At 42.4% G+C, this 22902-nt stretch overlaps 1 protein-coding gene across 10 annotated transcripts in view; it reads right to left on the bottom strand.

Annotated features, from left to right (window-relative positions):
• Positions 1 to 8260: 8260 nt before the first annotated feature.
• Positions 8261 to 22902, bottom strand: part of Arel1 (apoptosis resistant E3 ubiquitin protein ligase 1) — a 54628-nt gene continuing 39986 nt past the window's right edge. For 8 of the 10 annotated variants that reach the window (XM_046440872.2, XM_046440871.2, XM_046440874.2 and 5 more), the window contains 5 exons: positions 21421 to 21550; positions 21281 to 21339; positions 18282 to 18371; positions 17686 to 17861; positions 14993 to 17579 (listed from right to left, as the gene is read on the bottom strand). In XM_046440872.2, coding sequence (XP_046296828.1) covers positions 17477 to 17579; positions 17686 to 17861; positions 18282 to 18371; positions 21281 to 21339; positions 21421 to 21550 — 558 coding nt within the window. In that variant the 3' untranslated portion in view covers positions 14993 to 17476. Of the gene's footprint in view, positions 9887 to 14992; positions 17580 to 17685; positions 17862 to 18281; positions 18372 to 21280; positions 21340 to 21420; positions 21551 to 22902 lie in introns of those variants that run through there. The other 2 variants (XR_009226357.1, XR_006851058.2) reach the window with 2 other exon arrangements.

The following is a 22902-nucleotide window of genomic DNA, read 5'->3' as shown; positions in this document are numbered from 1 at the left end:
GCTGAATGGCAGGAGAAAGACAGATGTCCCAGGTCTCTCAGTCTTTTGTTTCCATAAAAAATGAGGTTAGCCCTGGGCTCTTTTATAGATCATTTATTAGCTTTTAAGAACTTGTTATGGTTTGAATATAAAGTGACCAAAGCTCTGTGTTAATGCAGGAATATTCAGAGGTAAAATGATTATGACAGCTGTAACCTAATCAGTCCATCCTAATGCGAATGGACTAAGTAAGTGGTAATTGTAGGTAAATGGATCATGGCTAAAGGAGGTGGTTTACCAGGGGCATACCCTGAAAGAGTTGCTCTTCCCTGAAGCCTCTTCCCCTTTGCCTCTCTGCTTCCTGGCTGTGGAGAACAGAGCAGCACTCCTCTGCCATCCCCTTCCACCATGATGTTCTGCTTACCTTGGGCCCAGAGCCATGGAATCAGCTGACCTTAGACTGAACCTCTGAAAGCACGAGCCAAAATAAACTTTCCCTCCTCAAAGTTGTTCTTGTCAGGTATTTTGCTCACAGTGGCAAATAGCTGACTAACACAAAACTTTTCTAAAAAATGTTTTTAAGGGCTGGGGATGTGGCTTAAGCGGTAGCGCGCTCGCCTGGCATGCGTGCGGTCCGGGTTCGATCCTCAGCACCACATACCAACAAAGATGTTGTGTCTGCCAAGAACTAAAAATAAATAAATAAATATTTTTTAAAAAAATGTTTTTAAATACAAGTGGCATTTGTCAGGGACATTGCTTTGATGTGGTCAGTCTTGGCAACCGAAGGATCTGCTCTGGTATCCCACTTTGGGGTCTAGGAAAGACAAAGTGGTCATGTCACCAGCATTATCTGGAACAGCTTTGGGGTCAGGACCTGGGAGGTCCAGTGAACTTGGGGTGCTTCTCAAAGCCTTTCAGCAAGGACTCCAAGTCCTCTGCAGGTCAGGGCTATAGGGCCTCTCCCCAGATTCCTCATCTCCTTCTCTGCCACTGACTCCCATCTCTGGTTCCACATTGGTATTGCCAGGAGCCCTGTAGGGCCTCAGGCTACCCAAGAGAGCTGCAGATGACTACATGGGTTTGCAGCTACAAATGAAAAGCCACGTTTTGTTTTGAATGGATTGGGGCTCTGGCAGGAAGGCCTGGAGTTGCAAATCCACCAAGTGAAGGAAGATGCAGATGGGAAGCAGATGTGGGATGTTGAAAGTCCCTGCTCCAGCGCCTAAGGCCCACCTTAGAGAACACATGCCTTCCACTGCAGAAAGCTGATGGGCAGGGCTATGCTCGGACACTGTGGTAGCCCCAACTGAGAGCAGGTCTGCTTAGCTGTCACCCTCTCCTTCTCACCCTCCTTCTCAGGGGCAAAGCATTCCTTCCTTGCCTTCTTAGAGCCTGTCTGTTCTCCCTGCCTCTCCCCTCTCTCCTCTCCTCCCTCTCTCTCTCTTCCTCTCTTTGTCTTCATGTCACTGCCTGTCTTACTGTCTCTCACTCTCAGACATTCTCTAACTCCACGTCTGTCCTTGGTCTCTGACTCTCTTTTCCTCCCTCTTCCTGGCTCTTTCCCAAGGCCAGTGCCCCTACCCTCCATGCTTGGATAAGTCTGCCAATCAGCTTGAACCCCTGGAGTGAGGAACAGGAAGAACAGGCCAAGGGCAGACAGCAACCCTGGTTCCATGAAGGAAGGCCGTTTCAAGCCAAAGAGGCCTGGGCGGGCTGAGGCCAAGAATTTCTCACTTACCCACAGGGCTGGATATTTAGTCTGAGTTGGGGAGGGCAGGTGGCAACCAGCCTGGAGCTCCCAAGCCTGCAAGAGCCCAGCTTTGCCCCAGCCCTCCCCAGCCTCAGGTCCCATTCGGTGTGACTCCTGGCATGAGCCCAGTCCTCTCCCATACCAGGGAGAGGCAGCACAGCTGGGTACTATGGTCACTATTTTCCCCAAGGACACAGGCTCAGGTGAAGGGCAGACGGGACAGGAAGAAGCATATTTTGTATCCTTTCCTGCTCTCCAAAGAGCTGAGCAGTCCTCTGCTTTCAGCCCCTGCAGGGCCCCAAACAGCCTCCAAAGGCAAATGTGCTTTTTCTTTGGCTTGTGTACAGTCTAAATACTTTATCCAATCGATAGAGTTTCCCTATTCAGTTGTCTTATTTTCCTTTACAGATCTATCATTCCTAAGTTCTCCCGCAGAACCTTGGGACAATTTGTGGCATATTCCAGGGGCCATCAGCCATCTCACAAATTGATTTTAAAATCATACACAGGCTGTGAATACTACACAACTTTCGAGGGGAACTTGAGGGTCACACCCTCTAAAAAGAGGATGTTGCCATTCCCAGGAGACGGAAATCATTTAGAAGGCTAGCTTCTGAGGATGTGAATGAGGGTACTGTTGGAAGACAGCTGGAGCTTGTCTCCCTCACATTCTCCAAGTCTTTGCTCAGGGACCAACTTCCCCTCCCAGCAAGCATTCACCCCAGGATATATGGCACCTGTGTCCCCAGCACCAGGCCACACCTAAGGGCATCACTGCAGTACCACATGACAAGGCATCTCTTGCAGAGTCTCAGCTCATGGCTCTGGAATCTTTTAGGCACTGGGCACCTATCACACATGTGCTGACACTCTACTAGGCACTGGGAGTAGTGAGCAAAGAGACGGTGTCCCTCTCCTCAGGAAGGAGACAAACAGGATGCTGAGAGCTGGGAAAACAGTGGGGCACCTAGGAGAGCACCTGCAGATGAGGGGAACCTTGGGCAGGTCACAGCAGCCGTTTGTGAGCTTTAGTTTCTTTACCAATTAAGAGTGGGCCTAGGGGCTGGGGTTGTGGCTCAGTAGTAGGGCACTTGCTTAGCGTGGGTAAGGCACTGGATTAGATCCTCAGCACCACATAAAAATAAATAAAGTCATTGTGTCCATCTATAACTAAAAATATATATATATTAAAAAAAAGAGTGGGCCAATATCACAGGCCTATTTTGAGGAGTCAGTGATGCCACTGATACAGAGTAACAAGCAGAGATCACATTCTACTGACAGCATCATGCAGCTAAAGCAGTTAGCAGCAGATAAGGCATAGGGACAACAGAGTTCTCAGTGCTCTACCCACACATCTTTGGATCCCCAAATCATCTTGGAATACATCTTGGGTTACTTCCCTGAACCCCCACAGGCAGCACCAGCCCAGTGACCCTGGGAGTAGGAGCACAAGTACCTAGTCCCTTCCCCCCCCCCCCCAATTTCCTAAGGGCTAGGCCACTTTCCCTCCAGCTTGACATTGTATCCTTGCTTGGCCTCTCGATCCTTCCAGCCTCCTTCCCCCACTCCTGGGAAGATCCCTGAGAAATCACCACTTTCACTCAAACCCTCCTTACCAGGGCCACTTCTGGACAACACAACTTAAGACACTGGGAAGTGCCAAGTAAACATTAGGGGGTGTCTCCTAAGCTGTGCAACCCAGTCTTCCTACAGATCTACCCTCTGGCCATGGCAAGTCCTCCAAATTTCTAAGGAATCAGTCACAACACAACAGCCAACTAACTCTGAGGAAGTCTACGCTCCCTGTATTTGCACATGACAAAGGCCGGCACTGCGGGAAGCTGGGAGGATGGCCCCTGGCATATAGTTCTCAGTTCTTAATTCAGGAAATTGTCTGAGCTGCTGGCCTTGAGACTCTGTGTCCTCATTCCAGGGACCTGTCCAGGATACCAAAATATGGCATAAAATTTATATTTAATGATTGCCATCTTTTTCTATTCCTTGGAACCCTAATGGTCATCCTGAAGTTAATCTTTTTTTGTCCCTCTTCCCACATTCCATCAGAGGGGAAACAGGAGACCTATGTGGAGCAGAGGCATACAAGCTGCTGGAAGGGCCATATCCAGTTGCTGGTCTGGATTATTTTTCTGGATTTTTGTGATGTTTATGGTATTTGCCAGCTTTGTAAATTTTGTGATTTGTTATGACTTTTTTCTTTTTCCAAATAAATATTCTCCTTTTTGCCTAATTTTGTATTGTTTTACTTAAAGAGGACTCCTAAAGGCTGGGTATGGTGGTGCATGCCTAAAATCCAAGCCACTAGGGAGGCTGAGGCAAGAGTATTGAAAGTTGAACACCAGCCTGGGCCACTTAGATCCAGTCTCAACATAAACATTTTTTTAAAGGGCTGGGGGTGTAGCTCAGTCATGGAGTTCTTGCCTAGCATACATGAAGCCCCAGGTTCAATCCCCAACATTGTTAGTGGGGCACAGACGGAAAACGAAGAAGAATCCCAAAATTATAGAATCTTAAGTCAACAGAAAACCTCAACATGCTTTGACACCAATGTTCTGAAGACTTTTTCACAGACTAACTTCTGGCTCCATAAATTTCTTTCTCTTCTTCTATCCTTACACTTCCAGTGTTGATGTGAGAGCAGCTGGTCATGCATCTGGTACTGTACCAGGTGAATCAGCACAGTATGTGATACAAATAGTTATGCAAGCCATTTCTATTCAGGATGCTTAGCAATAAATATATTATACAGCATAAATACATTACACATAACTCAACTTAATATTTTTCCAACTGAACCAAATGAATATATTTCAGCAGGCTCAAGTGGTCAGTTGAATATATTCCTAATTCAAATTCCTTTAGTCATATCCTCAAATGCCACTCCATCACCACTTGATATAAAAGAAAGAATAGCATAGTAAAAATCAAGATGGAGATCTACTACAGTTTTAAAGAATCTTATAAAATGTACAATCTTGGAATAATATATGATCTTGAAAGTGGCTTGTGCAAGTGAGGGCCTCTAAGACTTGTTAGCTTCTCATGAAATTGTCCTCGTGTGTCTGGACTTGTTGTGAGCTTTGGACAATCACATTTTAAGGTCTGTGGGTTTTAGGGTCATCTCATATGTATAAGAAAGAACATGGCTCTTTCTTTTCTTTGATGCTCCTTAACCCTAAATCCATGGCAGGAAGACCCTGCAGAATCACCAGACAAGGCTGACAAAGGACAAGAAATGGTGACCATGATCATGGCTGACAGTGAGTTTGGCTTCTGAGGTGGGACTTAATAGTAGGAGGTCTGTTTTCCATCAGCCCAAGAGCTCCTCTTCTTTTGCATCTTCTTGTTTTAGGTGACCCTCATTTTTAAACTAAAGTTTCTTTTGAAAAACTTCCAGGTTTGACTTTGCTGAATGAGAAGGCAAAGGGATTCAGCTCTGCCCCAGGCAGACCACAGCCAGTGGGAGTGGGAGAGGCAAGGCTGGCATTTATAGGATATTTTGTGATTTGAAAAACATTTTTCACATTCAATCCCTCATCTGAGCATCACACTCCCTCTGCATGGTGCCTATTTTACATGTTGGTAAAAGACAAAATATTTGCCCAGCGTGATGGTGCATGCCTCTAAATCCCAGCAGCTTGGGAGGCTGAGGCAGGAGGATTGTGAGTTCAAAGCCAGCCTCAGCAATTTAGCGAGGTTCTAAGGAACTCAGTGAGACCCTTTCTCTTTTTTTTTTTTTTTTTAGAGAGAGAGAGAGAGAGAGAGAGAGAGAGAGAGAATATTTATTTCTTAGTTTTCAGTGGACACAACATCTTTGTAAGTGGTGCTGAGGATCGAACCCGGGCCGCACGCATGCCAGGTGAGCACGCTACCACTTGAGCCACATCCCCAGCCCTGAGACCCTTTCTCTAAATAAAATACAAAAAAGGGCTGGGGATGTAGATCAGTGGTAGAGCATTTGCCTAGTATGTACAAGGTCCTAGGTTCCCATCTACAGCATTGTCAAAAAAGTAATAATAATAACACCTACCCCTGTTTATAAGGGTTAATATGCCAAACACAGTGGTAGCACTTTTCACAGAATTCTCTTCTTTAATTCTCACATCCTCTAACATGAGCTGGACTGGAAGATTAAGGAGGTTGGAAATGCCAAGACAGAAATATTCCTTGTGCAGGGCACAACATAAGCAAAGAAAGCAAGGCAGGCATGAGCTGAGCTTGTTCAAACTACATTCACTTGGGCCTGGGGCTGTAGCTCAGTGGTAGAGCACTTGCCTACCATGTATGAGGCACTGCGTTCAATTCTCAAAATAAAGGTCCATTGAGAAATATATATATATATATATATATATATATATATATATATATATATATATTTTATTTATTTATTTATTTTTCTTTTTAAGAAAAAAAAAAAAACTACATTTACTGACACCCTGTTCTTGGGTGCCTGGTCCTATCAGGTAGGCCTCCTAAGATTCCTTGCCAGCATCTCTCTCTGAGAAGGGCTGCTCCCACACTCAGTGAACTCTGGAGACAACAGCTGGAAGAGGCCTGTAGCCTGTCACTACCCATACGGTTTCTTCTCTGCCTGCCAGGGTGAGCTGGTATGTCACGAAGGCTCCCATATTTCCAGCCAAGTGATGGGATTGGCTCCCACCCTTCAGCTTTGAAGTAGAGCTCCCAACAACCCACGGGCTTGGTCAGACTTTGCTCTTTAGTTCTTCCATTTCCCACCAGGGACCTGGAGCTGGGTAATGACCTAAGGAGCCTCCCTGGTTTGTTGGGAGTTGGGACACGAAGGAGAACCTCCTGACCTGGAGGCGGGGAGCTGGAAAGCACTAGCTCTGCTCTGGATGGGCAGCAGAAACCTTAAAAGGCACAGAGTGCCCAGGACAAGTTGAAGTGCCTACCAGACTGATTTCCTGGACCAGAAGTCAGAGGTCTGCACCCCGTCTGTCTCCCGGTTTAGAGGGATGAATGGAACATTGGCAGCTCTTACAAGAGTTCTCTGAACTTAACTGTGTGGTCCTCAAATCTCCTCCTTTGAGCTTGTGTCAAAGGAGGTGCTGGAGCCAACCTGACACCTAGATTCATCCACTGGACACGTAACCTTGGGCAAATTAGTTCTTTGTGCCTCAGTCTCCTTATCTGTAATATGGGAATACTGACTGACTTTAGCTTATAGATTGATGTGAAGATGAAATAACTTAGGCCACATGCTTAGAATAAATAGGGCCTCGCTAAGCAATGTATTAGATGTCAGCTCTTGTTGTTATTGCAAAATTTCTGAGATTACTTATTTAGGCTCACCAGTGTTTTCCTTTGGGTTGTTTTCTGTTACTTAAACTGGATTGAATTTCAGGACAAGTGCTGGAAAAACTTCTCATGAGACCTGGGAGGGTACTACTACTAACTGCCAGCACTTCTTGCTGCTTCCTTCCCAGCCACCCTGTTGGAGGCTGGTTTCACTGCCCAGGCTGTATCTGCTGCAGTTCATGTGCAGCTGGTAACTGGGAAGAGGTGTTTAATATTTCATTAGCACCTCCACTGCTTCTTATGAGGCTGATCACTTCAGCTTTCCCTCTGGACTCTGAGCTGCCTTGGAAAAGTAGTTCCTGTGATGGCCCAGAGACTTCCCCAGCTGGTCCCAATCCCTGTCAGATCTCTCCCTTTTTACCCAGGAAGTGAAACAACTTGCTGGCTAGATTTTGGTGATATATATGTGTGTATTTTTTAAAATAGGCCAGATCCTTACTCTTCTGAGCATCTAAAACCAAACCTTCATACAACTTCTCCAGAGCCGCTGCCTCTTCTCCCCACCCCGCACCTGCAGAACTGCCCTCATGCTTGCCACCCATGCTCTGTAAGGAATTAGGCTTGGGAAGGCAAGAACCCAAATTTGAAGCAGATGTTTGGGATGATGAGTGAGGCTGGGGTGGAGACAATAGGAAGGATGTGGACCCTGCTAGAACTGCTCGTTGGTCTGACCTATTGCCAAGGCTGAGAAAAATAGAGTGAGTGTTCCTGGTTAAATACCCAGCTATTCCTCTTGCCAGACTTTCCTGGGCCTCAGTCCTCAGAGACTGGCTCTGCTTCCAAAATTCTCCACATCTTTGTGCCAACCCCTATCTTGGCCCACTTTTCCTGCTGCATAGAGCCTCTAAGCCCAGTCTTACCCCTGAAAGTCAGGACTGGAGTTCTGCTTTTTTTCCCCTCTCCATAGCTAATCCACAGTAATGTTTTTCAAGCCAAAACTCAAGATATGGTCTGACAAAAGAGATTTGCGCTGATTCCGGGTGTGAGAGACTGTCTGGAAGACACAGCATGGATGCCAATAGTATTTTCAAGGTTTTGGGGATATAATAGGTCAGAGTTGAAATCAAAACCATTGTGGAATCTGCAGATGGATGGCCACTGAGCACCCCCACTCTGGACATCTCCAGAGCTGTACACGTGAACCTGACGGGATCTGACACATCTGTCTACCTTGAGTAGGACATCAAGTCCAGAGAGAAATACTCAAGTTTAATTTCATTACTTTGACTTTCTGAGGAGACAGAAGTTGACATTATGATGAAAGGTTTCACAGGAAAATCCCTTTGGGAAAGGAAGCCTACAGAAAGCCGGTTTTACTGAGGCACGGACCTGACTGACAGAAGGCCAATCCAGCCACAATCCAGCTCAGTTTAAAGAACCAACTGTCAGGGCTGGGGATGTGGCTCAAGCGGTAGCGCGCTTGCCTGGCATGCGTGCGGCCCGGGTTCGATCCTCAGCACCACATACAAAGATGTTGTGTCTGCCGAAAAACTAAAAAAAAAAAAAAAAAAATAGAACCAACTGCTCAAACCTATGAGAGAACAGGCATCAACTGCAGCACATGGCAGAATGATAACCAGGGACTCTGGCTACCTGAGTTTGGCCAATGTGAAGGAAACTGGAATGAAGCCGAGTATTTCTACCCACAGTGGTTACAAACCAACATCAGAGCTGTTCAGAGACTTGATTTGTCTCTTCATGTCTTTGCATTCATTGGAAATGGCATTACTTTGTCTTTTCTCTGCCATCCTGATTATCCTGACATAGTACAGACCCTTCTGATTGTTGTTAAGATGCCTCCCTCTCCCCATCCACTCTAGATTTTAATTTCATTAAGTGAGCTGCAGGCAAGTGGCCAGTTCCCCACTGCCAAAGTCAACACCTCAGGTTTGGGAGAGCAGGTTAAGGAGAGTGTGGCCCTAAGATCACTGAGTTCCCTTTATTTGGCCCATCCCAGCGCTGGCTTGGGTGACAGCCTATTGATGGCGCAATGAGGACTTGCTCCTTGGATCTCTGTTTGGAATCCATCTTTATCAGGGTTTGTTCTTCTCTGTAAGTCAACAGGGAGAGTAATGTCCCTTCTTTTGTGAAAGGAGCTAAACAAATTTTACTTGCAGCTATTACTCTGTAATACAGGATTTCCCAAATGCATAAATAGAATGTTCCCCACCTTAAAGTAAACAGGAACGGGCTGGGGTTATGACTCAGCGGTTGAGCGCTCATCTAGCACGTGCGAGACGCTAGGTTTGATCCTCAACACCACATAAAAATGAATAAAATAAAGGTATTGTATCCAACTACAACTAAAAAATATATTAAAAATAAAACAAAACAGGAATAAGAGAAACTACAGGGGGAGGGTGGTGATGAGCTCAAAACCCCAAACCTCAGGGAAATGGAGTTTATGTGTCTACCTCCCCACACAAAACTCTGAGGTGCTCAGAAACAAGGATCACTTTTTATCTTATGTTTCCTTCGTTCCCTACCCAGTGTTCCATACACAGGAAATGTCTGGAAAGATGCACAGAATTAAAGGAAAAAGAGAAGCCAGAGACGGAACAGAGACACTAGATTTAGGGGATAGGGGGTTCACTTATAGGAAATGAAATGAAAACTTGGATTAGACTTAGGACTAATCAAGTTTTCATTTAGAGAAGACTTAGCACAAAATGATGACACACACATAATCTTCCTCTTACACAATAACACAACTATTTGTTTTCAACACAGAAGTCTTCAAACTGGCTTGCATATATCCCTGGCTGCTAATGGGCAAACAGAGGAATGTCTTGGCATCTTCTCTGAGTGGGGGTTCTGGAGAGAGAGGAAACATAGTTGGTCAGACAGATTCCTTCATGTGCAAATCCTTACTACAGGTGAAGTGGGGGTTGGAGAAGCAGTGACTTCCTCTTAGAGATGTAGAGAAACCCTTCAACCTAAGATATTATGCTTGTAGTTTCAATAGAATCAGTCTTGTTTTGGGTATCTCCTTTAGCTCTGGCAATCTTGGAAATGTTTACTTCCTCAGAGATGCCCATCAGGAATTTGGCCTTTGTCAAAAGATGCTGTTCTGTGTTTCATATAAAGAAAGATGGGGACAAAAGACATATTCAAATGAGTCTTTCTCTGCAGACTTAGTTACATGAGATAAACATCAGGGTATTGTGTTAGCATGTCTGACCTCATTCTAATTATCCCATTTGCATGTAACATATGGATTTTCCACCGAAGTAAAAAAATTAAAATTTCAGGATCTTTCCCCCATTATATCCTCAAGAATGTCTTGTATTCTTTATGCAGGGTTCATTTAAAATTGGAAGTTTCTTCATTCAAGTTATTAACTAGTATTCTATGAAACTTTCTTCATGCAAGGTTTTAAAGTTACTACTAATAGCTGCACCTCTTAAAAGCTATCTGAGGCCTTCTCCTCATCAATCCCAAATCCCCAAGTGACTGAGAAGTAAACCAAGGTATAAAGTGTTCATCTGTCACATTCAGCATCAAGGGAATGTGAGGCAGAGGCAGCAAGCTCTGGTGGCCCAGTGCCTGGGTTCTTTTGTAGTCTAAACTAATCCACTAGAGACAAACCAGAAATGCAGAGTTTGAGTTTGACATGAAACAGACCTATGCCCAAGTACACTCTACCACTGAGTAGTTAAAGATGCCTTGGCAGTTTTTTATCCTCTCTGTGCCTCAACTGTCTTGTGTAAAATGGAGATCTACCTTGCAAGGTCATTGTGACTATTAGACAATACATATTAAAGTTCCTGATATACAGGAGAGCTAATTAACAACAAAAAGGTAACTATTACCATAATTCAGTACTCAGGCAAGTTAAGGAAAGTCAAGGGTTACTGAAATACCTCCCCCAATTATTTGGTCAGATGTCTGACACTGCGCAAGATTCATCAGTTCGCTTGCTCCACTAGGGTCCCCAAGTTGCCTACCACATGACAGGTTTTGAGATGCAGTCTCAAACACCTCCTCTGGCCTTTAGAGAGTAACAAGGAAGGAGAGAAGGCCTCTTATGATTTGGGTCTTCTTCATAGATGTTTGGACTAGGTCTCTTGAATACCTATTCTCTTTGGCCTGTCACCACCCTCTTGACTCCCATACCAGTCATTCACACTAAGCACCTTAAACTGCCCCTAGATTCACATAAACTCCTGCTGTGGAAATTATACTAGAGTTCTGAGCCATGGAATCATAAAGACTATATATAGAAAGTTTTTTTTCATAGAGCTCCATACTATTAGTTTTCATATTTAGTTAATAGTATCATTTTATAGGTCAGAAACTGATATGAAAAGAAGGTTGCCTTGATGGGGGTAGGAAAGATGGTAGACCGAGATGGATATCATTTCCCTAGGTACATGTATGAAGACACGAATGGTGTGACTCTACTTTGCGTACAGAGAAATGAAAAATTGTACTCCATTTGTGTACTATTAACTGAAATGCATTCTGCTGTCATGTATAACAAATTAGAACAAATAAATAAACAAATTTAAAAAAGAAATAAAGGTTTGCCTTGGCCAAGATTGAACTTTTGAGTTAAAAATATAAATCCAGATGTAGTGGTGCACACCTGTAATCCTAGAGACCTGAGACGCTGAGGTAGGAGGATCACAAGTTTAAAGCCAGTCTCAGCAATTGAGACCCTGTTTCAAAAAAAAAAAAGAGGCTGGGGTAAAAAGCACCCCTGAGTTCTAGCCCCAGTACAAATCAATCAGTCAGTCAGTCCATGACTTTCTATTCTGTGAAGGTCCCATTCTGCACTTGATGCAAAAGTATCCAAGGGTATCTTCTTTGAGGAAAAATCAAATGACACAAGATGCCTGCGCTACAGGGGTGCTAGAGGCTCAGGGGCCCTAGTGTCAGAAATAGGACATAAAGTTTATATCTCTAACTCCTTGTGTAATCCAAGGTGGACTTCTTTCTAGCGATCCCTAAGAGATGAAGTTGGAGACCTTGCTCACTCAGAAATTTGCCTGGTTTGTCAGCCAAACCTGGTCTAAGGCACTCATGGCCATCAAAGACTACAGAGGCCATAGTGGCCTACTTATTGGATGCTCCAAGGAAGTGGCAGCCACACACAGACTCATCCTAGATAAATTTTCATTTCCCTAAAGAAAGGCTACAAGAGGAATCAAATGATTAGATATGCTGGGTACCATGACACACACCTGTAATCCCAGAGACCTGGGTGGCTGAGGCAAGAGGATCTTAAGTTTGAGGGCAGCCTTAGCAACTCAGCAAGGCCCTGTCTCAAAAAAAAAAGGGGGGGGGGCAAGGTAAAGCATCCCTGGGTTCAATCCCTAGTAGTGGGAAAGAAAAATGGATGCTCTGGTTCCGAACCTTCCCTCAGAGGTACCAATATTTAAAAAGCTGCTGCAGTTGGCTGGTATAAACAAGCCAAAGCTACACCGACAAAATAGCGGCTCAAGCCACCTCTGACATGGTATCAAAAAACCTACAACTATCATCTCTTGATTTCTCAAAGAAACTGTGTCTTCCACATCTTACCAGGGACTCAGATCATCTTTAGAGGCCATATCCGAGTTTACTATGGAGAAATGGGTCCCTGCTATAACTACAAAATAATCATATTCATATAAGCAAAATTAAATTAAACCTGGATGGGGTGTGTGTGTGTGATACTCCTAAAAAAGCATATGCCAGCTCTAGGCAGCATCACTTAGACAAGGTCATCAGAACCCTCCTACCCCCACAGATCTCTACATTATCTCCTTGAATTCTAAACAGAAGCTAAAAAGCAAAACCAAAAACTAAGCTCTTCAATAACTTTGGTTTGCTTTTCTGACATGTGCACAATATTTAGTAATGAGTCAGAAATACTAGCCCATTCCATAATTATTTGGACAAGTTAGTGCTGAGTAATTTTCAATACTATTACACCTCAATGATGACACTCAAGGATGTCCTACTAACCACCAGAGTCACTATCATGTTAGACCAGTCCACAAAACCTATGGGGGGGGGCATAAATACAAAGGAGTATCTGAAGAAAAATTTTTACAAAGAACTGGTAGTCTCAGAATATGATTAACCTGGTTCAATCTCAGGAATCTGGACTAGATTCTCATGGGGCAAAGATGGCCTTCTAAAACCAATAGTAAGGGGCTGGGGATATAGCTCAGTTGGTAGAGTGCCTGCCTCACTGCACAAGGCCCTGGGTTCAGTCCCCAACACCATTAAAAAAAAAAAAAAAAAGGGTAAAACCAATTGTAAGGTTTAATTATTATTGAGAAATTGGCCTTGGTTAGTATCTTATCAAGAGACTTAATTGGCTCTTTTTCCCCTCACCCTATGACTTTTGGGACAGGCTATTAAAAGGGCACTGGTGAAATAATTTTCATGTAAGTCAGGATAATCACTCCTTCTAGAGGGTCAGGATGAGACTATGCTCTGTAATACTGCAATGTTTCTTCTTGACCTAGATGGTAGTTACATTTTATAATTACTTTAAATTGCATATGCTTAGCTAGGCGCAGTAGTGCGCCTTGTAGTCCCAGTGACTCAGAAGCCTGAGGTAGGAGGATCATGAGTTCAAGATCAGCCTAAGCAAATTAGCAAGGCCCTAAGCAACTTAGTGAGACCCCATCTTAAAATAAAAAATAAGGGCTGGAAATATGGCTCAGTAGTAATGAGTTCCAGCTCAAAAGTTTTAAAAATTATTCATTTTTTAATAAATGTATTACCAGATAACTGGAACTGGTCTATTATGCTTATGGATCTCAATGAAACCAAAGTAGAGGTAAGAAGTTTTTGGGTTCAAGCCACCTGCTAGAGAGCCTCTACTGGTGCTAAGAAGTGTGGCTAGACAGAGGCCCAAGAGCGCAATCTGCAATGGCTCAGAGGCGATGCTGTACAAGAAGCTAAGGCTGGTATTTATTGGGTTGATTCAAGAACAATCCAAACCTCAAATCTTAAGAATGACTCCATGATAGGCTGAAATCACTCAGACACGAACCTTCACAGTGACCTATTCAAAGCCAGAAAAGCAGTAAGTGTAAAAGATGTAGGACTATAAATAACTGAAAAATATAAAGTTAGGATAAAACTTTGTCTTTCGAGATAAATCATTCAAGGAGCTCAATGAGGTGGAAGAATGCACTCAAATGGATTAGATTTCAAGCTAAGATTCCAATTCACAGATCTGGGGGGTGAAAACAACAATCTGTACTCCAAAGGGGGGAAACAAAAATTCTAAAAGGGATTGTTTTGATTTCCAGATTGGGAATGTACAAGATTACTACCCCAAGAAAACTGGGTTCCTAAATTTTTCTTTCTAGGCTCAAATCAGAGGTCTGGTTTTATCTCTTCCAAGCTTACTTTGGTTGGAGAACTAGTATCACTTGTTACTCACAAATTTTTAGGAGCAATAGTCTTGTTTTCTAAACCCAAATCCCTTGTGGGAAGGTAACAGGGATAGTGGAAAATAAATGTTGATATGAAAATCAGCCTGGGAATATAGCTCAGTTGGTAGAGTGCTTGCCTTGAATGCACAAGGCTCTGGGTTTGATCCCCAGCACCACCAAAAAAAAAAAAAAAAATCAGAAAGCTATAACAACAAATTCATGTTTGGAGATTGATAACAGACATCCACTGCTTCTGCAGAACTGGATTCTTCTTCAGCTGCTGACTACAAATACTTGTCCCACTGGATGGCAGTATGAGAGAATAAGCAGGGTGGCCCTGCCTGGCCCTATGGACAGATACCAGGGAAGGGTGAAAGCACAAGCTGCAAGACGGGCCAGGGTTCTAGGTGCACATCCTACCCCGAGCCGACTGCTTCCTGCTTTCAGGGAAATGCAAAATCATGTGTAAATGTTTTTCCTTCTCCATCTTCTAGTTTAATCCCTTAATCTCCACCAAAAGTAGTCACTTGCTCCTTCGTTCTTCTTTTAGACATTTATTTAATGTACAAAATATTTACATCACTACCAGCAAATGTCTGGCCCTTTCACCTGGCCTGACAAATGGGCAGCAAGGATTGGTCTCTGTTAAATTTCTGAAACCATGTGGACACTCCCTGTGCTCACTTGAGGCCTGGTCTCCTTCAAGGACACTAAAAGGCCAGGGGGGTAGCTGGCCTCAAGCAGCTAGGCTACCAGGGCATAAACAAAAGAAATGATCAAAATAAGAAACATGAATAGAAAATTGCCCCCCAAATAACACACTATTACTTCTCTCCAGCTTATTGTACCTTTCCCCCGATATTGGCTAGTATCAAAGCAGGATTAGGAAAAAAAAAAAAAAAAGCAAAAGTGCTTTTAAACATAATTAGAAGGGGAAGTAGGGGAGGATAAAATTGGAGGAATAGAAAACCACAACAGTACCAAAGGATTTTATGAAACAAAGACTCTGGTACCTATGAACCACCACAGGGGATGTAGCAGCCCAAGTTGGACTGCAATGGTGCTTGGGATATTCTGAAAAAGTGCTATGACTAGAGCTTAAAACAACAGATCTAGCCAAGAAAATTAACTCAATCCCCAGAATCAGTTTCTGGAGGGCTGCTGGAGGGGAGAATGAAGAATCCAGAAGAGGAAAACTGCCCAAAGCAGCAAAAGTCCACGTGCCTCAGCTGGAAACCCCCATTTGGGCCCAAGGGTGACAGGGTGATGACTAAACTTTCCTGAACATATCCCATGGGAAAAGTATGGATGAGCAGCAGCACCTTGTCCTGGTCCCTGAGGAGAGCAGTGACCATGTGGCATGGAGAATCTTGGGGTGACGAGGTCCTGATGCCATATCCTGGACCCCAAGGATGAGTGAGGTCAGCACCCATGCCAAGAAAGGACAAATGATGCCTGCAGAGGAGTGAGGTCAGGCGGGAACTGCAGCAGCTCAGGAGGGCTTGTTCCTCATCCCTGGGAACAGGAGGGCTCAGACGGTTTCTAGGAGGCCAAGGCATTGCCACAAGTCCTGCCTTGTCTCAGGAGTCTGTGTACTTGCTGGTTTTGGCAATAAAGATGGCTTGTAATATTCTGAGGTGAGTGCCCCCATCAGGAATGGTAGCTTGAAGCAAAGCCTTCTTAAAAACTGAAATTTGGGAAGTTGATGTGACTTTGAGCCTTAAAATTGTTTGCATTCAAACAGTAATGAAAATGGATGTTGTCATCTTCCAAGAGACAGTGGCAGGTTCTCTTCAATCATCACTCAACAGTAGTATAGAACTTCCTCCCTCCTTGGTTCGCCTTCCTGGTAACTGATGGAGTGAAGGGTAGGACCTGGGATGGTGTATACTAGGTGTTTACTGTCTCATGTCCTCCAGATCTGTCCCCAGTAGCCTGACCCCAGCAATCTGTGATCATTGTTCCCTTGTCTCAGTGCTGTCAGAGAACATCAAGCAGAGAGAATGAGAGATTGCTGGCATATATTCTTACTATCCTTGTTGTTTGCTACCAAATCTTCTTCAGCAGAACATTAAAGACTCCCCACCTCTTTAACATAGCATGTAACTTAGAAGTCAGGAGGTAGGCCTAGTCATATCTCAGTGCAAAGAACAAACTAAGGGAAAGGCATCAGTAGTCTTTAAGCCAACATGCACCTAGATATGTCCCTCACCATAAGGGAGAATCACACCAAGCACTGGAGGCTAAGCCCAGCTATCCTTCACATTCTTCGGTCTGACTGCTTGTTTCACTGGCTCAAATTCAGGAAAAAGCTTACAGAATTCTTTGTAGATTACTGATCACTTCTAAAATTGCCTGCAGGGAAAGTGCCTTTTTCAGTTCTGACATCACAAAAAAAAAAAAAAAAAATCATTCTTTTTCCGCTATCAGTCCTCAGCAGAGGTAATCTGGTGCCTTGGCCTATGCCTGCCAATGTGCAGGAGGACAAAATTAAGGAACCTAAGGATTGTGGGCCACATTCTATCTGTGCTTGTCCTGGCTGTTGGCAAGCAGAGGATCATCCCACCCAGGAGAAGGACTCCTGTATCAGTCTGGTCCAGTAGTGAGGGTCAAAGAGGGCACCTCACAGGAGCATCAGCCAAGAAGCTGGAGCGAGACAAGACTTAAGGCTCTCCACACACCAGTTTCCCAACAAAGCTGAGCCTGTGTGTTATCTCCCTCAGCCACTGAGGCAAATACAGCTACTGAGGTCTTCAAAGGACCAAACAAGAAGAAGCAGCATGGTCCTCTTCTCGTGACTTACCAGAGAGCTCAGATAAGGTACCGTGTCAAAGTGGCCTATGGTAGATATAGGCAGGGAAGGGGGAGAACAAGGCTTGTGGTAACAAAATACTCCAGACACAGGGAAGCATGCGGCATCTTCTGGTTGATGGTTATGTGTGTTAGGATCAGCAGTTATGTCTGTAACATGTGCTCAAATGCTCCATAGAGCATGGGAGCCAAGTAGATTGCAGGAGAGTGGTCAGAGCATGCCAAAGCCTTCACAACCCTCGCTGATGGCCAGTTGCAGCATCTTGTGCACCTCTTCATACGAGTCATATGTAGGGAGGCACAGCTGGTTAAAACTGGAAAGGCAAGAGAAGTGATTGACTCACACAACCAAAAACACCGGCAAGGACTGGAAAGATAAATCCCAACCAGGGCCGTACACAGGGCAAGTCAGATACCTACCATGTGTGTGCAGTAGGTAGCGTGCTGTGGGTTGGAGCAGCAATAATCTGAAATGAGGGACAGAGGGCAGCAAAGCCTCCAGGTGGTAGCTGAGAAGAGCCTGTGGTGAACTGAAGTAGTCGAGCCAACTCCTCCTGGGTCAGACTGGAAACCACAGTCCAAAACCACTTCATGACCTGGCAGGGAGAGTACAAGACTGGAATAACATATGGTACACAGTCTAAGATTTGATATTTGGGGAAAGGAAAAGATAACCCTGAAGTAGGGTTGTGTCTGAGTTTACAGTTCTACAAGGAAACTGGTAGGAGATGCCAGAGTTGGCAACCTCTGTAGGAACATTGTAAAATGATCAGGAAGGTAATCACTGATTGCTTGGTTCTACTCCTTTGCATTTCCAAATTACTGCTTAAGTGGCAGTCAGCATTCCAGTCCTTAAAAACCAGGGCTCCTTTCTGCCTGGACATCTAACTGTCTGTCCTATATATCATTTCTTCCCAGTCAACATGTCTAACACTTTAACTCTTCTACTTCTTTCTTCTAAAATTTCTTCCTTACAACATAGCACAAATCCAACTTAAGGAGTTTGGCCCACTTACCTTTTCTCTGAAATGCCATGAACCACCAACAACTACTGCATGGGCTTTGAAGTCAGAAACACTGATGTCTCCGGTCCCACACATCAGCAGCTACAGAAAGATGATTGGGTGTTAAGAAGGACAAAGGCCCACTACACAGTCAAAATTATGTATTAACACACAAATACTGGATTAAAAAAACACCAGGAGAAAGACAGAGGTGAGATCACAATGCCAGAATACTGTTTGTGATCTTACTCCAGAACTACTGAATGAGAATCTCTAAACTATGCACTTACATAATTTGACATAGTCTGCCCTGGACTTAGCCTAGGAATATAAGAGAGTAAAAGCAAGTCCTTCCCCTTTGATGAGGATCACTAGCCCCCTTTATCAATCTATCAAATGGTCTTTCCTTTTTCTCAGGATTTAGCCTCCATTTTTTAATTTGTTTTGGTTTCTGATGGTACTAGGGATTGAACCCAGGGAATCTCCACTACTAAGCTACATTTCCCAGCTCCCTGCTTTTTTTTTTTTTTTTTCCAATTTTAACTTTGAGACAAGATCTTGTTGCCCATACTGGTTTCACACTTGTGTTCCTGCAGTCTCAGTCTCTTGAGTCACTGGGATTATAGGCATGTAGCACTGTACTTGGCTCCATCCTTTTGTGGCCTGAACTCTTACTACATTCCCTTAGGTCCTGCTTCTGCTTGATCATATAAATTTAAAAGTATGCCAAAAAATGAGAACATTAATGACATCAGAACCCTAAACATCTTGTTGATGTCCTAATTTGGTACAGGATCCAGCAAGTTACTTAGCAGACTATGAGTATTCATCCAACATCTATAAAGAATGATACATCCTAATCATGAGGCAAGAAAAGCCCAAGGAGCCCTGGCTCCTTCAAAAAGAACCTATTAAATAAACAAGTGGCTAAGAGTAGGAAGAGACCATGTCCTTCCTTTCTACTCACTTTTACACGCTGTTACAAGAGCTTTGCTTCATGATAAAACAAAATATACTGGGAGCTATTCCTCAACACCAAAATAACAGTACTTGGTGATAAGTCTATCAGAAACTTTAAGCTGAGACACAAAGAATTCGCTTCATTTCCTTTTTTGGTAGCAGGGGTTGAATCCAGGAGTATCGTGCCCAGCCCCTTTTTAAAATTTTTTGAGACAGTGTCTAAGTTGCTGAGGCTGGCCTTGAACTTGGGATCCTCCTGTCTCAGCCTCCGGAGTCACTGGAATTATAGGGTGTGCCACATGCCCAACTAAGAATTCCTTTTGTATGGTTTCCACATGTGAAGGCACAAAAGGTGAGGAAAACTGCAGGAGACTTTGATTCTTGTTCTCAAAGACAGTTCAGTTAATAAGAATTATGCAAGATCACCTGAAACTACATTTCTTTCCCTGTTTTAAAAGAACTTCCTCCCGGGGCTGGGATTGTGGCTCAGCGGTAGAGCACTTGCCTAACACTGCGAGGCCCTGGGTTCGATCCTCAGCACTACAAAAAGAAATAAGTAAAATAAAGATATTGTGTCCATCTGCCTCATAAGTAAATAGAAAAACAGAAGTTAAAACTACAATGAAATGTGACTCTCAACCTACCAAAGTGGTATCATTTTTAAAAAGACTAATTGTAAAAAGAAATTTTTTCAAATGACTGGCAGAAGAAAAAGCTTTTGCAACCTCTTTGCAAAGTAAATGACAATATGTATCAAATGTGTCTTTCTTTTTTTATATCATATTTACTTTAATATTTTCAAATGTGTTTTTTGAAAGCATGTTTTTTAACTTAATGACGCTACATCTAGGAATCTGGCATAAAGAAAATACTCAAGAATGCAGACAATGATTTATCTGCAATATGTTTACTTAAGCACTAGTTACACTGGAGAAAAACCGGTAACAACCTAAATAAACACTAATAGGAAATGGTTGAATATTTTCTAATAGATCAAAATAGTGGAATTTAATGTAGTGATTTTAAAAAAATGTGCTTTCAAAAGCACATTTGTCCATCTGGAATATAACTTCTGATACAGTAGTACAAGAAAACCCACAATACAATATGCTCTTTTCTTTTTTACAACATAAAGTGTGTGTAATATGTGTTTATGTGTATACATAAATAAAAGCTAAAAGAAAACATTAAAATAAAGCCCTTAAAGTGGTCGGGAAAAAAAAAAAGATATTGTGTCCAACTACAACTAAAAAATAAATATCTAATAAATAAATAAATAAATAAATAAATAAAAGAACTTCCTCCCTATAAGAACAGTTTGTAGAAATATACTCCTCATAAAAGCTATGGAAAGTTAAAACCAAAAATTTGCACTCAATGTGTCATCTGTGAGCAGCAAATAAAGACAAACTGATTTGGGGAGCATACCTGATATGGGCTTTAATTTGGCTAATTGTAAAAATGGTATTTACTATCTTATATCCATATTTTCTTGCTATAGAATTTGATATAAGAATATATTTTCTATTATATGTAAAAATAAATACAATGTTCTGGTACAGATCTTTGAAATACAACCATATTTCTGGTTTGCCTTCTTCACTAGAATATAGCCGTAGGGGGACTGGGACTTTATCTCACATTGATTGCTATCTCCCCAGTACTCAAAATACATGGCATAGAGGAAGTACTCAATAAATACCTAACAAATACATTCTATTATCCCTTAAATGTCCCTGAAAAATTTTATGAAGACTTTATATGACACTAACATTCTTATTATTCAATTATTCAAATTAACCAATATCAATATTTGATAAATAAATATTAATCATTACTCTTCAAAAATAATTAACTATTTACTGCTTTCTGATTTTCACATTTAGATTTTTAAAAAGTTGGAGAAGGGGTCAATGAATGGAAAAGTGATAAAAGTGTGCTCAACTCTTGTATATAAGGGCTTCCTTGCTGCACCTCATAACAGGAGGTGCTGCACACTGGTTCCTATAGGCATGCTCTCTGTAACAGGGGTTTGAATTATAAGCACTTACCTCGAGCTCATTCTCATCAAAAATGGCCAACAGGTTCTCAGGTACTAACTCATTCAAGCCTGAAACAAATATGCCAAGTTAAAGCCACACCAAGGATACAGACATTTTAAACTCAAGGCCAACAGGAAATAGGAGCCCACCTTTTAGGAAATGTTCCACCTCCTCTTTCACTTGACTGGCCAGTCGATATTGGGCCAGCAAGTTTAAATAGAAGATTTTATTTGCATTGGTGACTGGGGTTTGAGCTCCACCTGTCATGAGTTCTACAACCTGAAATAGGAAGCAAAAGATAAGGAGAGGCTGTGGATGTTAGATTACAAGGTGCTATGTGCCTGGTATGTTTCACACACATAAAACCCTTGAACTCTATCAGCACCAACTACAAGTTTCCACTGTGCTTTCAGCTTTTTAACACACTTGCTTTCACTTCACATGACTAAGCTTCAAGGCTTCTACTACTGCTGCCATATTCTACCAACTACTATTTCTGAAGTGGGTGTGTGGGTGAGGTCTTCTCTGACCCAGTCAGGTAGTGGTCATGCAACAGGAAGATATTAAGGTTTCTTACTACTAAATTTTAATCTGTCATCCAAAATTAAACCACTACAGACCTCTTCTCAAATAAATCCTTTTATGTCTCAGAAATTTTAAGATGGGGATAGTTGATTCCACAAGTTCTCCAAAGTGAATTAGTGGAAAGTGCCACAGTTTGAACCTTAGAGATCCTGGATTCTAATCCCAGTCCTGATGCTATCTTGCTACATAACTTCAGTCACTTAATTATTTGGACCCCTGTTTTCCTCATATGCAAAGAAAAAGTCAAATAAACTTAGATGATTCTCAAACAGAACTTGTATCCTTCAATAAACAACTCTAAAAGGCACTTAAAGAATCCTTGAGGCACAGTTTAAAATTACCACTCTGGAAAATTTGTATATTGTATATAGCATATACATACACATATATTTTTTATATATATATATATATATATATATATATATTCATAGATAAATGAAAGCCTCAATTTAGTTATAACATCAGATTTTAAGATCCTGATGACATCATGCTGCCTCATATTTTTAAAGATGCTTTTTTAAAAAAATACCTTTATTTTATGTACGTATGAATGTACATACGTAGTACTGAGAAGCAAACCCAGTGCCTCACACACATGCTAGACAAGCGCTCTACTACTAAACCACAACTCCAGCTTGCTATCTCATTTAATGTAAACCTTAAATCTTAACCATTTATTTCTTAGACTACTAGATAGAAGTGCTTATTCACAGAATAGAAATATCACAAAATAACAGAAACTCACACAAAATAATAGAAAAAAATTCTACATTTTCCTAGAAGTAGTATTGCTGCATCATAAGGTATCAGAGTTTAGCTTATTAGATAATTTCAGTTTTTTAAAATGCCTGTGCCAATTTATATTCATATATAAGAGCTCCTGTTGCTTACATTCTCACCAATGCCTGGTATTATCTTTTTCATTGATTGTATAATATATGTAATTTGGTTTTGGTTTTTTAAAATACATATATATTTTTTTAGTTGCAGTTGGACACAATTCCCCTACTTTATTCATTTTTTTAATGTAGTGCTAAGGATTGAAC

This window comes from Marmota monax, unplaced genomic scaffold (assembly GCF_021218885.2).
Source record: "Marmota monax isolate L192 unplaced genomic scaffold, Marmota_monax_Labrador192_F-V1.1 WCK01_AAM20220418_F8-fsc00017, whole genome shotgun sequence".
Lineage (NCBI taxonomy): Eukaryota > Metazoa > Chordata > Mammalia > Rodentia > Sciuridae > Marmota > Marmota monax.
The sequence above is the reverse complement of the archived record's forward strand: the minus strand, read 5'-3'. Positions and strand labels throughout refer to the sequence as shown.